This window comes from Narcine bancroftii, chromosome 10 (assembly GCF_036971445.1).
Source record: "Narcine bancroftii isolate sNarBan1 chromosome 10, sNarBan1.hap1, whole genome shotgun sequence".
Lineage (NCBI taxonomy): Eukaryota > Metazoa > Chordata > Chondrichthyes > Torpediniformes > Narcinidae > Narcine > Narcine bancroftii.
Genome location: NC_091478.1, coordinates 107,763,969 through 107,783,344, shown reverse-complemented (window position 1 = coordinate 107,783,344; position 19,376 = coordinate 107,763,969). Strand labels below are relative to the sequence as shown.

General features: G+C 38.8%; 1 protein-coding gene across 13 annotated transcripts in view; it reads left to right on the top strand.

The window, feature by feature from the left end:
* The window catches only part of cdh13 (cadherin 13, H-cadherin (heart)), an 813,941-nt gene that overhangs the window by 280,850 nt on the left and 513,715 nt on the right, over positions 1–19,376 (top strand). For all 13 annotated transcript variants that reach the window (XR_011346021.1, XR_011346020.1, XM_069902201.1 and 10 more), the window contains one exon: positions 7,700–7,911. Coding sequence is in view for 11 of the 13 variants with exons in the window: in XM_069902201.1 (XP_069758302.1) it covers positions 7,700–7,911 (212 nt within the window). In the remaining 2 variants the exon portion in view is untranslated. The remainder of the gene's footprint in view (positions 1–7,699; positions 7,912–19,376) is intronic.

Genomic DNA, 19,376 nt, shown 5'->3' with positions numbered 1-19,376 from the left:
TAGAAATGCAAGGAGCATGCAGTCAAGGAATGAGCCTTTCATAATTGGATTGGACGGGCACCAAACACCATTCCAACTCATGTTGCAACAAATGAAAGATAAGTACAGTAATGATTTACAATAGGCTGCACAGATGTAGAAATTTATAGAGGCATACAACATAAAGCAGCCCCTTCAACCTAACTGGTCTCTGCTGACCAACTTGGCATTCTAGACTAATCCCATTTACCTGCATTTCGTTCCTACCCCTCTAAGCCCTTTCCATCCATAAATCTGTCCAAATGTCTTTTGAATGTTGTTATTTCCACCTGTATCTTCAGGTTCCTCTGTCAGCTCATTCCAAAGGCAGACCATTCTCTGTGAAAAAAATGCCTCTTAGGTCCCTCCTAAATCTCTCCCCTCTCACCTTAAACCAATACCTCTAGTTCAAGAATCATGCACTCTGGGCAAAAGACTGTGAGAATTCATTTATAATGATTTGTAAACCTCAGATCACCCATCAATTTCCTTTGCTGGAGGGAATAAAGACTCAATCTCTGCAACCTCTCCCTTTAACTAAATCCTAGTCCATGTCACAATCAGATAAATATAATTTGTACCTCTTCCAATTGATTGATGTCCTTTCCTTGGCTGGTTCACTTGCACAGCACACAATACTCTCATCTGTGCTTGCATCAAAGCTTTGTGCAATTGAATCATGAGGTTACAACTTTAGTGTTCTATGTCCTGCCCAATGAAGACCATCATTCCAAATGCCTTCTTCACCACCATAAGAGTTACCAAGAATTTCGAGCTCTGCACCTGTATTCTTTGGCATCTCTGTTCTATAATATTATCCAAAGCCATACTATTCACCATACATATCCTGCCCTGCATTGATCTACCAAAATGCAACACCTCACACTTGTAAGAATTGAATTCCATTTGCCACTTGTTGGCCCGTCTACATCAATGACCTAAATCCTATTTTAAACTTATTCATCCTCAATGTCCATTACACCATCAGTTTTGGTGTCATCTGCAAATCTACTAATCAAGTTAATGACATCACCCTCAAATCATAAACACAGATGACAAACATCAGTGGATCTAGTACTGACCCCAGTGATAAACCATTTGGCGTAAGCCTCCAATAAAAAATCATCTTTCTACCCTCTGCTTTCTTCCACAAAGTCAGTTTTTAATTCAATAGACCAGCTCATCTTGTGGATTAATCTGCCCTTTAGGACCACGTCAAAGGCCTTGCTAGAGTATATACACGCGCGTACGAAGGCACACATGCATGGGTCCAGATGAGCACATGTGCACTCACATTCACAAAGATCTACTGCCTTGTACTCATTGTTAATTGTGTCCAAACAGTCATTAACTATCCAAAGGCTGGTCGATCCTATCCCCCAGAATCCCTGCCAGCCATTTTACAACCATTGATATCACACTCACTTGCCTGCAGTTGTCTGGCATGTCCATGCTGCTCTTGTTCAATAATGGCACTTTAGCCACCCTCCAGGCTTCTGACACTTCATCTGAGGCCAAATGATGATGAAAATACCTCAACAAGGGCCTCCTCAATTTCTTCCCTAGCTTCCCACATGATGGGAATCATGTTCTAGGGATATGTCTGCTTTAACATTGCTAAGAACTTCTCCCTGGCACTTCTACACCAGCTTAGCAGCTTGTCACTCAGTTCCTTGGCTTCCATGATCTTTTCTACAGTCTTCTTTGGCTTGGCTTCGCGGACGAAGATTTATGGAGGGGGTAAAAAGTCCACGACAGCTGCAGGCACGTTTGTGGCTGACCAGTCCGATGCGGGACAGGCAGACACGATTGCAGCGGTTGCAAGGGAAAATTGGTTGGTTGGGGTTGGGTGTTGGGTTTTTCCTCCTTTGCCTTTTGTCAGTGAGGTGGGCTCTGCGGTCTTCTTCAAAGGAGGCTGCTGCCCGCCAAACTGTGAGGCGCCAAGATGCACGGTTTGAGGCGTTATCAGCCCACTGGCGGTGGTCAATGTGGCAGGCACCAAGAGATTTCTTTAGGCAGTCCTTGTACCTTTTCTTTGGTGCACCTCTGTCACGGTGGCCAGTGGAGAGCTCGCCATATAATACGATCTTGGGAAGGCGATGGTCCTCCATTCTGGAGACGTGACCCATCCAGCGCAGCTGGATCTTCAGCAGCGTGGACTCGATGCTGTCGACCTCTGCCATCTCGAGTACCTCGACGTTAGGGGTGTGAGCGCTCCAATGGATGTTGAGGATGGAGCGGAGACAACGCTGGTGGAAGCGTTCTAGGAGCCGTAGGTGGTGCCGGTAGAGGACCCATGATTCGGAGCCGAACAGGAGTGTGGGTATGACAACGGCTCTGTATACGCTTATCTTTGTGAGGTTTTTCAGTTGGTTGTTTTTCCAGACTCTTTTGTGTAGTCTTCCAAAGGCGCTATTTGCCTTGGCGAGTCTGTTGTCTATCTCATTGTCGATCCTTGCATCTGATGAAATGGTGCAGCCGAGATAGGTAAACTGGTTGACCGTTTTGAGTTTTGTGTGCCCGATGGAGATGTGGGGGGGCTGGTAGTCATGGTGGGGAGCTGGCTGATGGAGGACCTCAGTTTTCTTCAGGCTGACTTCCAGGCCAAACATTTTGGCAGTTTCCGCAAAGCAGGACGTCAAGAACTAAAGCGGCATCATCTGCAAAGAGTAGTTCACGGACAAGTTTCTCTTGTGTCTTGGTGTGAGCTTGCAGGCGCCTCAGATTGAAGAGACTGCCATCCGTGCGGTACCGGATGTAAACAGCGTCTTCATTGTTGGGGTCTTTCATGGCTTGGTTCAGCATCATGCTGAAGAAGATTGAAAAGAGGGTTGGTGCGAGAACACAGCCTTGCTTCACGCCATTGTTAATGGAGAAGGGTTCAGAGAGCTCATTGCTGTATCTGACCCGACCTTGTTGGTTTTCGTGCAGTTGGATAATCATGTTGAGGAACTTTGGGGGACATCCGATGCGCTCTAGTATTTGCCAAAGCCCTTTCCTGCTCACGGTGTCGAAGGCTTTGGTGAGGTCAACAAAGGTGATGTAGAGTCCTTTGTTTTGTTCTCTGCACTTTTCTTGGAGCTGTCTGAGGGCAAAGACCATGTCAGTGGTTCCTCTGTTTGCTAGCACCTTCCCACGGTCCCTTATAAAGGTTTATATGGGTCGGCACAACAACAACAGGGGCTGAAGGGCTCCTGCGATGCTGTACATAAAGCTTAATTATGTTATAATTAGGCATGGTTAATTATGTTCAAATATAAGATCATAATACATTGATCAGGATTTAAGGCAGGTCCATTGGTAGAAGGCAGAACAGTTCTAACCCCGGGAATTGCTCCTCGCAAGTGTGAAAGCGTGTAGTGGTCAAGTGTGAACAGCCAAACCCCCGTTCCTATCCTGGGACACTGAACGGCTAACTTAGTGGGATGCAAGTGTGTAAGAGACTTAAGACTATTTTGTATTTAGGTAATTTCCTTCATTTCCTCACTTGATTCTGTTCTCTCAGACCTCTGGCAGGTTGGTTGCATCTTCCGCAAAGGCAGACGAAATGTAACCATTTAATTGCAAAAAGTAATCTGCTGGTGGATTGAGTAGCAATTACAGTTAAAATCACTGTAAATTCAAGACAGATCATAGAGAGGGGAGATGTATCGATGACGAGTTTTCACCCAGAATATCAACAATTCCCACCTCCCCTATGATGCTCAATTGGCTGAATTCCTCCAGCAGCTTGTTATTTGCTGCAGGCTCTTTTGTCTCCAGTAATCATTTAATTCCATTTAATTCCTTTGTCTCCATTTTGTTTCCAGTAACCATTTAATTCCTTTGTCTCCATTTTGTCTCCAGTAACCATTTAATTCCTTTGTCTCTATTTTGTCTCCAGAAACCATTTAATTCCTTTGTCTCCATTTTGTCTCCAGAAACCATTTAATTCCTTTGTCTCCATTTTGTCTCCAGAAACCATTTAATTCCTTTGCCTCCATTTTGTCTCCAGAAACCATTTAATTCCTTTGTCTTCATTTTGTCTCCAGAAACCATTTAATTCCTTTGTCTCCATTTTGTCTCCAGAAACCATTTAATTCCTTTGTCTCCATTTTGTCTCCAGAAACCATTTAATTCCTTTGTCTCCATTTTGTCTCCAGAAACCATTTAATTCCTTTGCCTCCATTTTGTTTCCAGTAACCATTTAATTCCTTTGTCTCCATTTTGTCTCCAGAAACCATTTAATTCCTTTGCCTCCATTTTGTCTCCAGAAACCATTTAATTCCTTTGCCTCCATTTTGTTTCCAGTAACCATTTAATTCCTTTGTCTCCAGAAACCATTTAATTCCTTTGCCTCCATTTTGTTTCCAGTAACCATTTAATTCCTTTGTCTCCATTTTGTCTCCAGAAACCATTTAATTCCTTTGCCTCCATTTTGTCTCCAGAAACCATTCAATTCCTTTGCCTCCATTTTGTCTCCAGAAACCATTTAATTCCTTTGTCAATGACTTCTTTAAGGGACCTGTATTTGTCCTTTTCCTTTTGAAAAACAATTTGAGCAATTAATTTTTATGTCTATTGGCAGTCATTTTCTACCAAGCCTTTGTACTTTTCATTTTATTGAGACTCATTTGCTAAGTTCTAAAAAGTGCCAATAATATGGCCGACTGCTATTTCTAACAAAATTTTACAGACATGATCCTTGGATTTAATATTGCCCTACAGATGAATAACCTTTTGGGTTTGTGTGTGAGTTATATATATATAGATATATGTGTGTGTGTGTATATATGTGTATACACACACAGTGTATATCCATATATAAATATCTTGTGTGTGTACACACAGTATATACATTACTATGTATATATCACTATTTATGGATTGTTCTTTAAAGGCTTATTTCTCTGGTAACTTTTACCTCATACCCTCATTGCTTCCTTTGTTCAGATTTAATACCTTAATTTTGGATTGAACTGAATGGCTTTTAAACTTAATGCAAAATTCTATTGTATTGTTATTCTTCCCTAAAGTACCCTTAGGAAGATCATGGTTAATTCTTTCTCATTGCACAAAACAAGATCTTGTTGATCCCTTAAAATCTTTATCTGCAGAGGACATGCAAAATTATTGGAGATCCCTTCCACCCTGCACTAAGCATCTTCCAGCTGCTACCATCGACAAAGAGATACAGGTGTATCAGAAAGACCAAAGGAATTCCTCACACAACCCATTTAAGACTCTAATATTTACAAAAAGACATTTATTGATTTACTTGTCGAGGTGAATACTTGTCCTGTGTATGTATTGTCTGTTTGTCTGTAGGGGTATTATGTCTGGTTGTCTTCATGTTTTGCACTGAGGTTCAGAGAACATTGTTTAGTCAGGCTGTACTTGAGCAATCAGATGACCATAAACGTGACTTGAATTGACATGATATCTCATCCTGTGTGCATTCTGTGAAGTCATCCTGCACCTAATCTGTGCTCTGAAGTTGGGCTCCTTTTAGAATGGAATAAAATCCTGCTCTGCTTCCCCAGAAGTTATGCTGGGAAATCTTCTCTGAATCTGGGGCAGTTTGGCCTGCAGGAACATGGAGTTCCATTCATGTTAATGGAAGTAAATGGCTGTAAGACATTTAACAGATAATTCATTTTTAAAATTTCCTCAGATAAATTATTTTTATATATTTTAAATGTTTTCAAGCAATTTGATTGAAACAACAATTAACAACATTAAAATATTGTAACTGATTCTTTGATAAGTTTTTCTAAATATCAAGGACATTTTAAACAAGATTCATCGATCTTGATAGGTTAGTCAGCAAGCTGAGCCAGGGACATGACCTGGCCAGAATTTGCATGCTGTTTCACAGACGGTCGTTGTTCTGACCTGCATCCCAGCACTCCCTTCACTCCCACGTGATGCCTGGATAGGGGCTTGTATTCTATTCAGTATTGGATCAGCACTGTTGGCAGATTGGTAAGTGTTTCGTTTATTCAGCAGGTGAATGCAGACGATAGGTGGCTCTGTACAATACACCTAACCTTATTAATGTGGCAGTAGCATCTTTGATGTGGGTTGTCATTGCTCTTCATAAGCTTACACTATCTTGCTTTAACTCATTTCATTCAGATGGCAGTGATGTGAACTATAAATGACTGAAATAAATTTCATTCCGAAAATGCAATTCTGGAGAGAAATTGGCATCCTTTTCAGTACATTTTGCAGTGTAAACACCATTGCAATGAAGGGAACCTTTGCTGACAATTTACATACATAACGTTCCCATGAACAGTTATGCAGTAAAATTATAATGTTGAGTGAGGGATCAATATTAACAGGGACAACTTTCCAGTTCCTCTTCAAAATAGTGCTTTGGGGTCCATAATTTCCACCAGAGACAACAGGCAAAAGACCAAACCAATGAAAATTCAGCATTCCCTTAGTATTGCAGTGGATTAAATTTTAAAATGTTATCTTAAAATTTTAAACCTATAGCATGGTAACAGGCCCTTCTGGCCCATGAGCTCATGTTGCCCAAATACCCCAAATAACCTACAGCCCTGGTACATTTTGAAGGGTGGGAGAAAACTGGAGCACCCAGAGGAAACCCATGCAGACATGGGGAGAAAAAGCAAACTCTTGACAGACAGCGATGGATTTAATCCAGAGTCGCTGGCGCAGTTATAGATAGCATTGCGCTAACTATTAACTGCTATGCTCTCCATGCTGCCCTTGGCAGCCTTAAATTTTTTTGCTCATGTCCCAGTCTCTCAACCTTAAAAGAGAAGTGAGAGTTCTGTGAAGAGTGTCACAACTGACAATTTCAAGTTACGTAGGCTGGTACATAGTGTTTGCTTTTTTACGCTTATTTCCATTCAGAATTGCAAAATTTAAGCTTCCTATCAATATGAGGCATTATGTAATTTTAGAACTTGGTTATAGTTGTCTAATTATTTGAGGGCATGTGAGGTTTTCAAAAATAAGCTTGTTCAAGATTAATCATATTTCTTCAGTAAAAACATAGCAGAACACAAGGCTCTACTCATAGGCTACACCTAAAACAGGGGGAAAAAAAATCCAAGGGAACAAACATGCAATTATGTGCTGTCACACATTTACAATGACCATACCCTGGCAAGATCGGATCTGGTTATTGTTCGTTCCTCCCATATGTTTTAAATTTAAATTTAAAAAGGGTCTGTTACCATGTTGTATGTCTAAATTTAACATTTAAAGTTTATATTTAAGCCTGCAGCATGGTGACAGCCCATTCTGCCTGGAACCAGACCACACAGGGAGGAGGAGAATGTACTAACTCCTTCCAGGTAATATTGGATTTGAACCCTGACCACTGATGCTGTGACAGCATTGTGTCAACCATTATGTTAACCATGCTGCCCAAGGAGAAAAATATGCTGATTCTTTTGAATCTTTGTTCAATTTTTGTGCAGACCTTTTCCTTTGGTGCTTTGCTTTGTGAGAAATTGATAATTACACTGATAATTATCCTTTCACTGGAATGTCTGTTTTCCTATCATTGCGCAAAGCTAATGAGTTAAACAATCCATGTCCACCACATAGGAGCAAGAGGTGGCCTGTTCCTTGAAGCATGAGCAACAATGCTTGACTCAAAAATAATGAAATCTGCCAGAGAAAACTACATCTTAATTGCTCTTTTTTCAATGTCTTTCAGTACTCTTTGATGACTGCCGTGGGAATGAAGGACTGGAGTTTTCAATTTCTAATCCAGACTTGCGGGTTGAAGCAGATGGTTCTGTATTTGCTCTAAAAGATATGGAGCTGACTATACCTGGATTCTACATCCAAGCAACATCTGTTCATGCACAGGACTTGGCCAATGTTCAGACTGAAAGAGTAGGAGGCATCCGCAGTAGTACTTTGAAGGTAATAGTGCGTTTGCAGAAGTGACATACCTTTTTGTTCCTTCTTTGTAGATTTCTCTTTCTTAGTGATTGAAATCTGTTTATCTTATCTGCTCATAAACTCATGTGGAGCTTTTGAATAAAGCCAGAAGCCATGAGTGATGGCTTCATACATTTCTGTGCTTTTACTATAATCACAGCAACTATAGACCCATGTTTCACTGCAGAAAAAAGATTCAACAAGCCACAATATAATGTCACTCATTTTTTTTTAAGTCGTGCTGTTTGAAAGATAAATGTTGGCTGAGAAACTGGAGAATATACCAGAATATACGATTTTTTGTTTGAATAGTACAATTCATTCTTTTACATGCATATACAAGGCTGCAGAAGGTCATAGTTTAAGATTTAATTCAGTAATGCATTGAACTGTCAGCTTAGATTAGACATGAAGTCCCTAGAGTGGTGCTTCAACCAGTCTTTTAATTCAGAGGAAAATTCTTGCATTGAGTCATGGCCAATATCTTAAAATAATGTGCCACAAAATGTTGTTCAGTCCTCGTCAGCCTCAACCTGGATCTCATACTAAGTCCAATTGTCTTCTGGGACTGACTGCATCCTTATTAGAAAGATACTAAGCAACTTACATTGAATAATGTTTGTTTTTTGAATATTTTATTTTTGTTTTTATGGGCTCATAAACCAATTGAAATAGCCAATACCATCTTTTTCAACATTTATATATGGTACAGAGTCTGTATTTATCCCCCCTCCCTTTCCCCCAAACATATAATCATGCAAATTATACAGATACTAGTGGGGTTCACAGTCCATGTCGAAACCTGAAAATCAACCTCACTAACTAAATAACATAGGAAATTCATTATTATATTATCATTCTTATTGCCATATAATATTTTATAATAATTTTTATTGTGATATATAATGTTATTATTAATATAATAAATGATAAAATAAATGCATTATTACATTTTTATATCATAAAAGTAATGTTAATCCTGATCTAATGGAGGGAAGGTCATAAAGGAAGCAACCAAAGGTAATCGTGTTAAAATCAGAATAAACCACAGTTTTAATTGTTTCTCCTATGTCACACCATGCAACAGCCCGTGCACTTTTCGAGTTGTAACCAGGGTGCTTGGTTGCTGTGGTGATGTTCCACCAATTGTCCACAGGCTAATTTATAACTCCACATTTCTTTCACATCACAATATTTTTCCAACCATGCTTTTTCTCGAATAGCCTTTGAAAAGAATAAAATATACAGAGTACATAAGCAGAGGTTTTATAACTAAAATAATTATATTTCTCCTCTTCTGACATTATCTTAGCAATCTAATTTCTTCAAACTTCCTAGCAGCTTTGTCATGTCAGCAATTTTCCACACTGTTACAGATTTTGCGATGAGAAAACTGAGCATTAAATTATAATTAAGCACAACTTTTCCAAATCATTCTGGCTAAAAACCTATCTTGCTCTACAGTTGTATTTATTTGGCTGCATTCAGAATGTCCTTCAATAGAAATCCATCTGTACATATTTATTAAACTACAACTTTAAATGGAAATTGCTTTGAGAACAGGGGTCAATTTTATCTGCAGGTAGAATGGGTGGGAAATGTTCAGTCTGGAGCTGAAGTAGAAAGCCAGCATTCCAGATCTCTGCAGGGAGAGGGTCAGGAGACCTTTACGCTCAGACTCCATCTGCTTAATCCTGTCACTCTCCCATCTTAAACAGTGGCAACAACATGTGGTTAATGGATGTGAGTGGTTTGTTTGGTGGCACAAGATAGTCAGGGAGAAATAGGTACTTGTCCATAGATTATTAGTGGGAGCAGAAGGGAATCCTGGGGCAAGTGAAGGTAACCATTTCTATAGTAAATGAAAAATATTGGGAATTTGTAATAAAAACAGAATCTGCAGGAAACACAGCAGGTCAAGCAGTATTTTTGGAATGAGAAACAGTTGATGTTTCAGATCAGGAACCTTTCATCCAAACTAAAAAACTGATAAATAATTAGATTTCAGCAGCAGGAAAGGAAGGAGAGGGATGACCAGTGTTAGTCTTCTTTGTTCGAGAATGAGTGAGTCAGACACCAGACTGAGTCGAAATCAAGGTTCTTTATTACCGGATTGTAACACTTGCAACTAACAGTGTTAGTTGGAGAAGGCGCATTCTCCCGATATCAGCAAGTGGTGTTTTTTTTATACCTCAGGACACGCACTTAGTAAATTATCATACCATTACATTGTCCAATGAAAAAGCTGTTACTACCCTTCTCTGTTAGTCTGCTGCACATCATCTTGTTATTGCCACACTTATCTTGAGCGTACAAGGTCACACCTGCATCCTGTTACTCCTTAGTACTGGGTGACTCCTTCTCCGGTCCTATCTCATGATGTTTTTACCTTACACTAGAAAAATGGGAATTTCTGTGATAGGATGACACCAAACGTCTTGATGGGAGCAATTCTAGTAGTGGTTAATCTTCTCACTCTCCCACCTACACAGTGCAAATAACAGTGGGTGTGGCCTACAGATGGATTCTAAAAACTAAACTTGTCCTTTGGTGCCTCAATTTAATCTGATAATACAAGAATACATTTTTCTGAACCCAAGTGCAGCGTAATTGGTAGAGATTTCATTTGACATTATGATCTGTATTAAAGAATATTCAGCTTTAATGGTAATCCACAGAAAATAAAATGGTGATACACATCTAATTGATAAATCATCTAATATCACCTAATGTAAAACAATTTTTACTTTTTTCTTGCCCTTTCACTTTTATTTTTGGGTTTTTAAGATCTGGTCAAATGATTGAGTGGAACTTGGAGTACCAACATTTTAGGAGGGATGTTGACATTATACATATTTGTTTTTTTTTAATTTCAGCTTTACATTTAATTTATGTAGTGTTTTGATACAATTGTTCAAGCTCCTTTGGCACAACAGTGAAGGTTGGAGATGATGCTATATTCTCTTTTGGTTTCAGCTCACCAGGCAATGGAACAATTTTTTGGCTTTTCAACTTTTTCATTTTTCTTCTTTGTTTTCAAGCTGTTTTCTGAAGTGTTGCTTCCAGAAAATTATTGTCTAATTGATAGATAAAGGTCTTCAATTTGTCCAACCTTTTCAAAAACCAAGAGATTTCCTTCTTATGCCAACTACCTTTATGCAGATCCTGGTACAAATCATATCCTGCATCAGACTGTCAACCGGCCTGAAGCCTTTACACAGCTCTTAATCGGTTTCATGAACCTAGAGGATGGAAACTTTTTGGAAAAGATCTTAACTAGAAGGTCAGCAACATTCTCAGGTTTAAAGTGGGACTTGTCCAGGTGCAGGTGTACAGGTAAAACTACAGTAAGCCAGTTATCTGAGTCAGCTAAAATGAATGAAGGAGCAAGTACAAGTGATTACCCAAACTATAGCAGAATTAGCCACCATGCCATATCTGTATGAAATAGTGAGAAAGTGAACTGCTGCATTAATTAATGACCGATGTTGTTGATATTCTGGAAGGAAATGCAACACCAGTGGAGAATGAATTTGTGTGAGGAAAAATAGCTGAAATTATGGAAAACATTAACAATATCTCATCATAAATAAGAGTCCATTGATCATTTGATTAAAAATAATTGAGATGATGTAATGTCACAGTATTCAATCATTCACTCATAGGTTACAGTGTTCAAGCAATTTGGATCAGCAAGAGATGTAGCTCAGTTACCATGTAACAAGCCTCTCATTTCATCTAATGTCATGGTTAAAGAAACAACTTCCCTTGTCAGCATTTTCTTTCTTGTTAATTAACAGGTCATGGGGCTCAAGAACAATCATGTAAAACATGACATATATCCAGTTTACTTAATTTTACATGCTAGATCTGTGCCTCAGTAAACTACTAAAGCATTCTGCTTTACAGAAGTTATTTCCTCAATAAATATTAGTGAGACTGAAGACATTGTCATTGGTTCCCAGACAAACTCCATTCCTTAGGGATCCATTTTCTCCCTTTAGCTTGTTGGTAAACTTTGTATCTCCTTGATTCTGCATTGAAATTTCCATACCAGTTATTTTTCATGACGCAAACTTGTTGCTAAACTTTGTATCTCCTTGATTCTGCATTGAAATTTCCATACCAGTTATTTTTCATGACGCAAACTGTTCCACGAGATAATCTGACCCTGCCTTGACTCAGCTGCTGCTCAGACCATGATCCATGTCTTCATTGACTAGTTTAGTGCTACATATTTGGTGTGGGATTCGGGGGAGTAGATTTAGGGCAGAGATGAGGAAAAATAGTTTCTCCCAGAGAGTAGTGAATGTTTGGAATTTTCTATCCAGGGAAGTGGTTGAGGCTGCTTCATTAAACATATTTAAAATTCGGTTAGATAAAGTTTTACATGATAGAGGAATTAGGGGATATGGGGAGAAGGCAGGTAGGTGGAGTTAGGTCATAAGTTAGATCAGCCATGATCTTATTGAATGGCGGAGGAGGCTCGATGGGCCATTTTTGGCCTACTCCTGCTTCCTATGTTAGATAATGGAAGCGAGATCCCAGAATGCAGATTCTGTGCTGAACATCTCAAACCCACAATGGAAATCCCAGATTATTCTTTGTAAAATTCCATCAATTCCCCCTGGATGTTGCCACATGTAGCAAATTTATGTACCAGCCCACACATCATTGGGATGTGACAGGAAAACCCAGGGGCAAAATACATAGTCATGGGGAAAATATGCCAACTCCACACACACAGACAGAATCTGCATTATCAAGTGAAGATAGGAAGCTTGTTGCAGAACTATAATTACCTCCTAAAGGTCAATAGTCAATGTCGACAGCAGCTCCTCACCCCTGGCACAACTAATGAAGGGGTCTGAATCAGCAAAATAATCAATGGGTGAACCATGAGGCTCCTGCCTTCCATAAAATGAAGTCAGTATGATTTATCTGCCTGTTGTATTTGGCAATGGCGCAGTTGCTGCAATTAAATTCTATGCCATCAGAATATGCCTGCATGGAATATTATACAAATTTGTAGAATTTGCTGTGGAAAATGAAAACATTCAGGAACCATTTATAAGTGGCTTCACAATGGAAAACAGTAAGTAAGAGGAAAGGATGGACATTCACGGCAGGAGTAGGTGGCTCATGATCAGTGGTTCACAAGGATCAGTGCAGGGACCATTTTTGTTCATAATTTTCAGTCGTAGTTGTTTAGAGTTGGGACTGAAACACAAGTTTCTTAATTTGCAGGAACACTGTGCTAAATTGGAGGATCAATCAATGTTGTGGAGAAAATATTAAAGGAAGACATGAATAAACTTAATATTATTCATGTAGGGAGATGACTGGGGTGTTCCTCCCCCCAGCCACCCTCCCTCCCCATACCCATCTATGTGTTTTATTGGGATTGTTGTCTGAAGAGGGCTCACAAAATCAGTGAGGACACCTACCACCGTGCACACATCATCTATCAGATCGAGGAGGATCAGAGCCAGAACCACCAGGCTGAGGAACAGCTTCTTCCCACAGGCAGTGAGAATGCTGAATGACTAATGAACTGCTCATGCAAACCCTCTGTGACTCATCTGTTTATTTAACAATAAATTGTATTTATTTTAATATTTGTATTTAAGTAATGTTCATATGGATTGTTTGTGTGTATGTGTGTGTGTTTGCAGTGTGTCGCACCAACGATCGAAGATTGCTATTTCGTCAGGTTGTACATGTACAATCAGGTGATAAATTTGAATGGAATGGGCAAATAGTTGGCAAGTGAAATTCAATACATAAATGCTGGGTCAAATAATTTGGCGGGAGTCACTGGGAAGATGCAAATTAGTTGGAAAATGTGAGTCTATATGGGATAGAGGAATAAAGGCAACAGAGAGTGGAAATAAGCTAATTACTAATGTTAGATCATCACCAAGAAATTCAGCAGGAAATTCAATAGCATCTTTTTTACCCAAATAATGGTGAAAATGTGCCACTTGGGCAGTTGAAGGAACCAGATTCCATGTGTTGTAAGGCTAGGGTTTCACTGATATTTAGGGGAGGAAAAATCTCAGAAGGTGAAAGTGGAGAATTAATGCTGGCATAGTTCAGCAGAATGGGTTGTTTCTGTGATGTGCATCTTCTAAACAATTCTATGAGAAAATAGAAGACATTATAGTTTAATCACTAACCTCAACAGGAAGTATACGTTCTTTCTTTCCATGAAAGCAACATGCGGTGCTGTTCACCAATGTTTATTTCTGCCACAAGCATTGTTGAAATGGTACAACATAGATGTCAGCGAACTGCTTGGGAGTTCAGTTCACAAACTTGAGCATTTTCAACTTATGCATTGCAGAAATATCTAAAAGTATATTAGAAATATACTGAAAATGGAAAATATGGCAAGCTTTGGAGTGAGCAAAGTGAAGTTGTATTAATTGGAAATGGCCCCCTTCTATGCTCTATCAAATTGTGAGATACATAGAGGACTCTTAAATCAACTTATCCTCAGGAAAATGCATTCAAATCATAGCATCCAAGAAACTCAGAACCTATAGATTTTGCAATGTTGGACAATATGACTCTCTAATTGTATGTGTATATTGTAAAGTCAATTCAATACATCAAAGAAGAAAGTGAGTGATATTCATGTCAGCTATTTGATTTGCAATACTAGTTTATGCCCAGATGGTTGGTTGAAAATATTTTATGTCCTTGTGGTTTCTCAGCAGGAGGCTATTTGTGCCAGATTGTTAGTGCAGTGTTTGTTTGTATCAATGATTTGGGGACATGTTAACTGGCTCAAAACTGCCTGGGCAAATTTATCTCAAGACTTTTAAAAGACTGTGTAGTCTGTCACATTTGCTCTTTGTCCAGAGAAGAAGTCTCAGATAAAGCCTGATGTTTTAAAACACTATTATCTGACTCTGGAACTAAAATGGCCGTTTAATTTACTGCCAATGCTGTATTTAAATCCTTTATTACAGAGGCTACAGCATTTTGTTTTGATAAGGAAAATCATTTGAAGCTGGACATCTTGAATTTGAACCTATAACAACTTGATGATGGTATTCATGATGTTGCAGTCAAAACTGTAAGATTTTTAAAAAAAATTATGTTTCTTGTCTTATATTTCCTGACTGAAGGTTTTGCACTCATCGCTTGGATATGTACTGTGTGTTTGTGTTCACATGAATATAGGCTTTAGCAATTTCTATGGTGACAACCAATATAACAGGGTCACAAATAACCTAATTAAAAATAAATGTGTTTGTGAAGAAAAGTAGGGCAGTCAATGTTTCAACATTGAACTTGATGCATTTATCTATTAGTTTTAAAGTGTTATACTTACTTTAGAATTTATTTAGAACAACATTTCTTCAATTTTCCTTGAACAAGAAAGCCAAAATGTAATATAATGGATGGAGACCATCTACTTGGGTTTTGCATTGGCTTGTGTCATTCTGAAATGTAGGATTTTTCTATCATTTATATTGAGAAAGTGGAAGGTGAACAGTTCCAGAAAGCATCCAAAACTATATTGGACTGAAATGAAGAAAGATATCTTCATTCAGAGGGCAATGAATCTTTAGAGTTTACTTGCACTGAGGGCATTAATAGCATGGTCGTTGATTGTATTCAAAACAAATTTCAGATGTTTTCTGGAAGTGAGAGGAATCAAGGGGTATGGAGATCAGACAGCAAAATAGTATTATGTAAAATACTGGCCATGACCTTGATGAATGTAAAGCACACTCAAGGAATTAATTGAGTTTACTCCTATTCCCAATTTTCGATATAATATTTAAATATTTATGAATTGTAATGTAAACATCTGATGCCATTTATAATTTCAAAAACCATATACCAATTACAGTATGTAAACAGGCCATATCAGCCCTTCTAGTCTGCACTGATTTAAGTGAACTCCACTAGTTCCACCTACCTGCTCCCTGCCCATAACCCTCCAACCCCCTCACATCCAACCTCCTCTTAAATGACAAAACTGACCCTGCTGCGACCACCTCTTCCGGAAGGTCCTTCCACTCAGCCACCCCTCTCTGAGGGAAGAAGCTTCCTCTTACGTTACTTCTAAAGTTTTGCCCCCTAACTCTTAACTTGTGATCCCCCGTTCCAATCTCTCCTACCCTCAAGGGGAAGAGCCTATTCACATCTACTCTATCTGTCCCCCTCATAATTTTATATATCTATATCAAATCCCCCATCAACCTTTTGCATTCCAATGAATTAAAAACCCACTCTATTTAATCTTTCTCCATATTCTAGATACTGTAATCCAGACAATATTTTAGTAAATCTTCTCTGCACCCTCTCTACCTTATTGATATCCTTCCTATAATTTGGAGACCAGAACTGCACACAATACTCCAAACTTGGCCTCATCAATGCCTTGAATAGTCTCAACATCACCTCCCAGCTCCTATATTCTGTGCTATGATTTATAAAGGCCAGCATACCAAAAGTCTTCTTCACCACCCTATCTACATGAGAATTCACCTTCAAAGAATGATGAACCATTATTCCAAGATCTCTCTATTCCTCTGCATTCCTCAATGCTCTCCCCTTCACTGCATAATGTCCTGTTTTGATTATTCTTCCAAAAATGAAGCACTTCACACTTATCTACATTAAACTCCATCTGCCACCTTTCAGCCACCTCTTCTAAACAGTCCAAATCCTTCTGCAGTCCACAAAAACCCTCCTCACTATCCACAACTCCCCTTATTTTCGTATTGTCTGCATATTTACTCACCCAATTTATCACCCCATCATCCAAATTATTAATGTAAATGATGAACAACAAAGGACCCAACACCAATCCCTAATGCACACTGCTTGTTACTGGTCTCCATCCTGACAGACAGTTGCCTATCTTGACTCTCTGGTACCTATCTTCTAGCCACCATTGAACACATCTGACTATCTCAACATTACTCCCTAGTGACTGAACCTTCTTCACCAACCTTCCATGTGGAACCTTATCGAAAGCCTTACTGAAATCCAAATAGACCACATCTATTGCTCTACCCTCATCAACCTTTCTAGTCACTTTCTCAAAGAATTCAACAAGATTTTTCAAATATAACCTTCCCCTCACAAACCCATGTTGGGTGTCCCTGATCAATCCCTGCCCCTCTAGATACTTATACATATTATCCCTAAGAATACTTTCCATTAATTTACCCACCACCAATGTCAAAATTACTGGCCGATAATTGCTGGGCCTACACCTGAAGCCCTTTTTAAACAGAGGAACCACGTTAGCAACACGCCAATCCCGCGGCACCAGACCTTCCTTCAGTGACTGTTGAAAAATCACTGTCAGAGCTTTTACTATTTCCTCCCTGACTTCCCTCAAGGTCCTGGGGAAAATCCCTTCGGGACCTGGAGACTTATCCACCTTTAAATACCTCAGAAGTTCCAACATCCCCTCTTTCCTAATCCCTATGTTTTCCCTGATTACCCCTTTTGCCTCACTTATCCTACCCTTCTACCTAGTGAATACTGATGACAAGAATTCATTCAATATCTTCCTCATCTCATTTGGCTCCTCACACATTCATCCACTCCGAGTCTCCAGTGGACCAATTCTATCCTTCCCTCTCCTTTTGCTATTCACACATTTGTACAAACCCTTTGGATTTACTTTCACGCTCTTCACTATAGCCAACAATAGGAATAGTTAATTTATTTTTCACAGTTCTGCTATCTCCTTTTTTGAATTTTTTACATCTTACACCAACTCTCTCATGCATTCAATATCTTGCCAAATCAGATGCTGTCATTGGTCATTCCACCTGTAAGAAGCAGTTGTTGGCACTGACTGTTGATTTTCAGGTGTATATGACAGTTCTGCAGTTGATTGGATACTGTTATGTGCTTCCAGATGATTGGCATGAGAAATAACTCACATGACAGCCTTCTTCCTTTACCTGAAGATGTTTTTTTGTGCAGTGTTTACAGGTCTACCCAGGTGCTTGACCTTTGGCACCAGTGGGAAAGGACAAATGACCCTGCATTCATGGTCCACATCACTAGAGGTCCTTTGAATTTAATATATTGATTTATTTGCCACAAAACTGGTGAAGTGAATGATGAAACTGCCACAAATGCTACAGTCTGATCAAAGACAGCTGACATTGGGACCATGAGGAAATAACACACTTGCTCTGATTAATGGGAAAAACATTTCCAACTCTACTGCTAGATTTGAACTCAGCAGGAAAGTGGCGACTTCATTTTGGCCTTTCAGCAATTATAAAAAATGCAGGAGGTTGTTTTAAGGGCTGATATGTGTAGCTACGATAATTAGAAGGCTTGCATTGCATTCAGAAGTGAATGGTCTTTCTGATGAGATCCCTTACAGTTCAAGTGTATAACATTTGTCTTTGACAGGTGTGGGGCAAAGGCTGAGAGAGAGATGGTTTAATAATTTAACTAGAATTGAATTTCACAGCACTTTTAATGTCCCCATTCTATCATCTCTATCTCTTCAATTGCCACTCCATCCCCTTCCTGAACACACCTTAAATCTGAAGGGGTGGCAGGTGTCGAGACCAATATATAAGTTGGTTTCATACAGTTTGCACTGTTGGAGATGAACCACAATGATTTAGGCCTTGTAGTATTTTCAACAACTAACTGGTGGAAAGGTTAAAACTTTATGTTTTTTAAAATTTTTATGACCAAGGAAAATTGTTTGTAGTGTTACCATAGTTCCTATGATGTCATTATCTGGGTGTACGGGGAGCTTGCTTTCATTCTTCAAAAATCCATGGAGGAGGTGTAAGCATCAAAATACTTTTCTTTGAATTCATCTTATTTCATTTTATTTTATCTTATTTTGTTTGAAGAAGAATATCGTTATCATTATACAATATGCTTTATTTACTGAAGTTATGAAAATCTTGACAAGAAGTTATGCAAAATGTTTAATCAATTATCAACGAACTAAAATGTTTAATTGTTATCAATGAACTAAGCTACTTGCAGCTGCAATTACGAAGTTTTGTTTATTGGAAATAAGAGTAATTCAGAATATCGTCGTTTGCATTTCTGTGAAGATGATATGTTTTGAAATTAGGAAATATGAGAGATTGGAGTGTGTTGTCTACATTATTCAAAGAAAAGTAAAATTGTGTTCTTTGTTTGGAAGAAAGAATTGTATAAATTTGTAGGACAGAATTTACAATCAAATTTAAAATCAAAAAGCAATTTCCTGTGAGAAAATGTCTTCTGGCTATGTCTGTCTGAATTGTGCAATATGAAACCAGCTGATATCTTGCAAGATACATGTGGCCTTGGAAAGGAGATAAGAAAGAGCTCTGATTTTCAGAATTGGCAGGAAACCTAGAAATGTTTTGAGAAGTTGTAAAAAAAACAACATGAAATAAGAAAAGCTGTGTGAAGAAACACAGAGACAGAGCCAGCCAGAG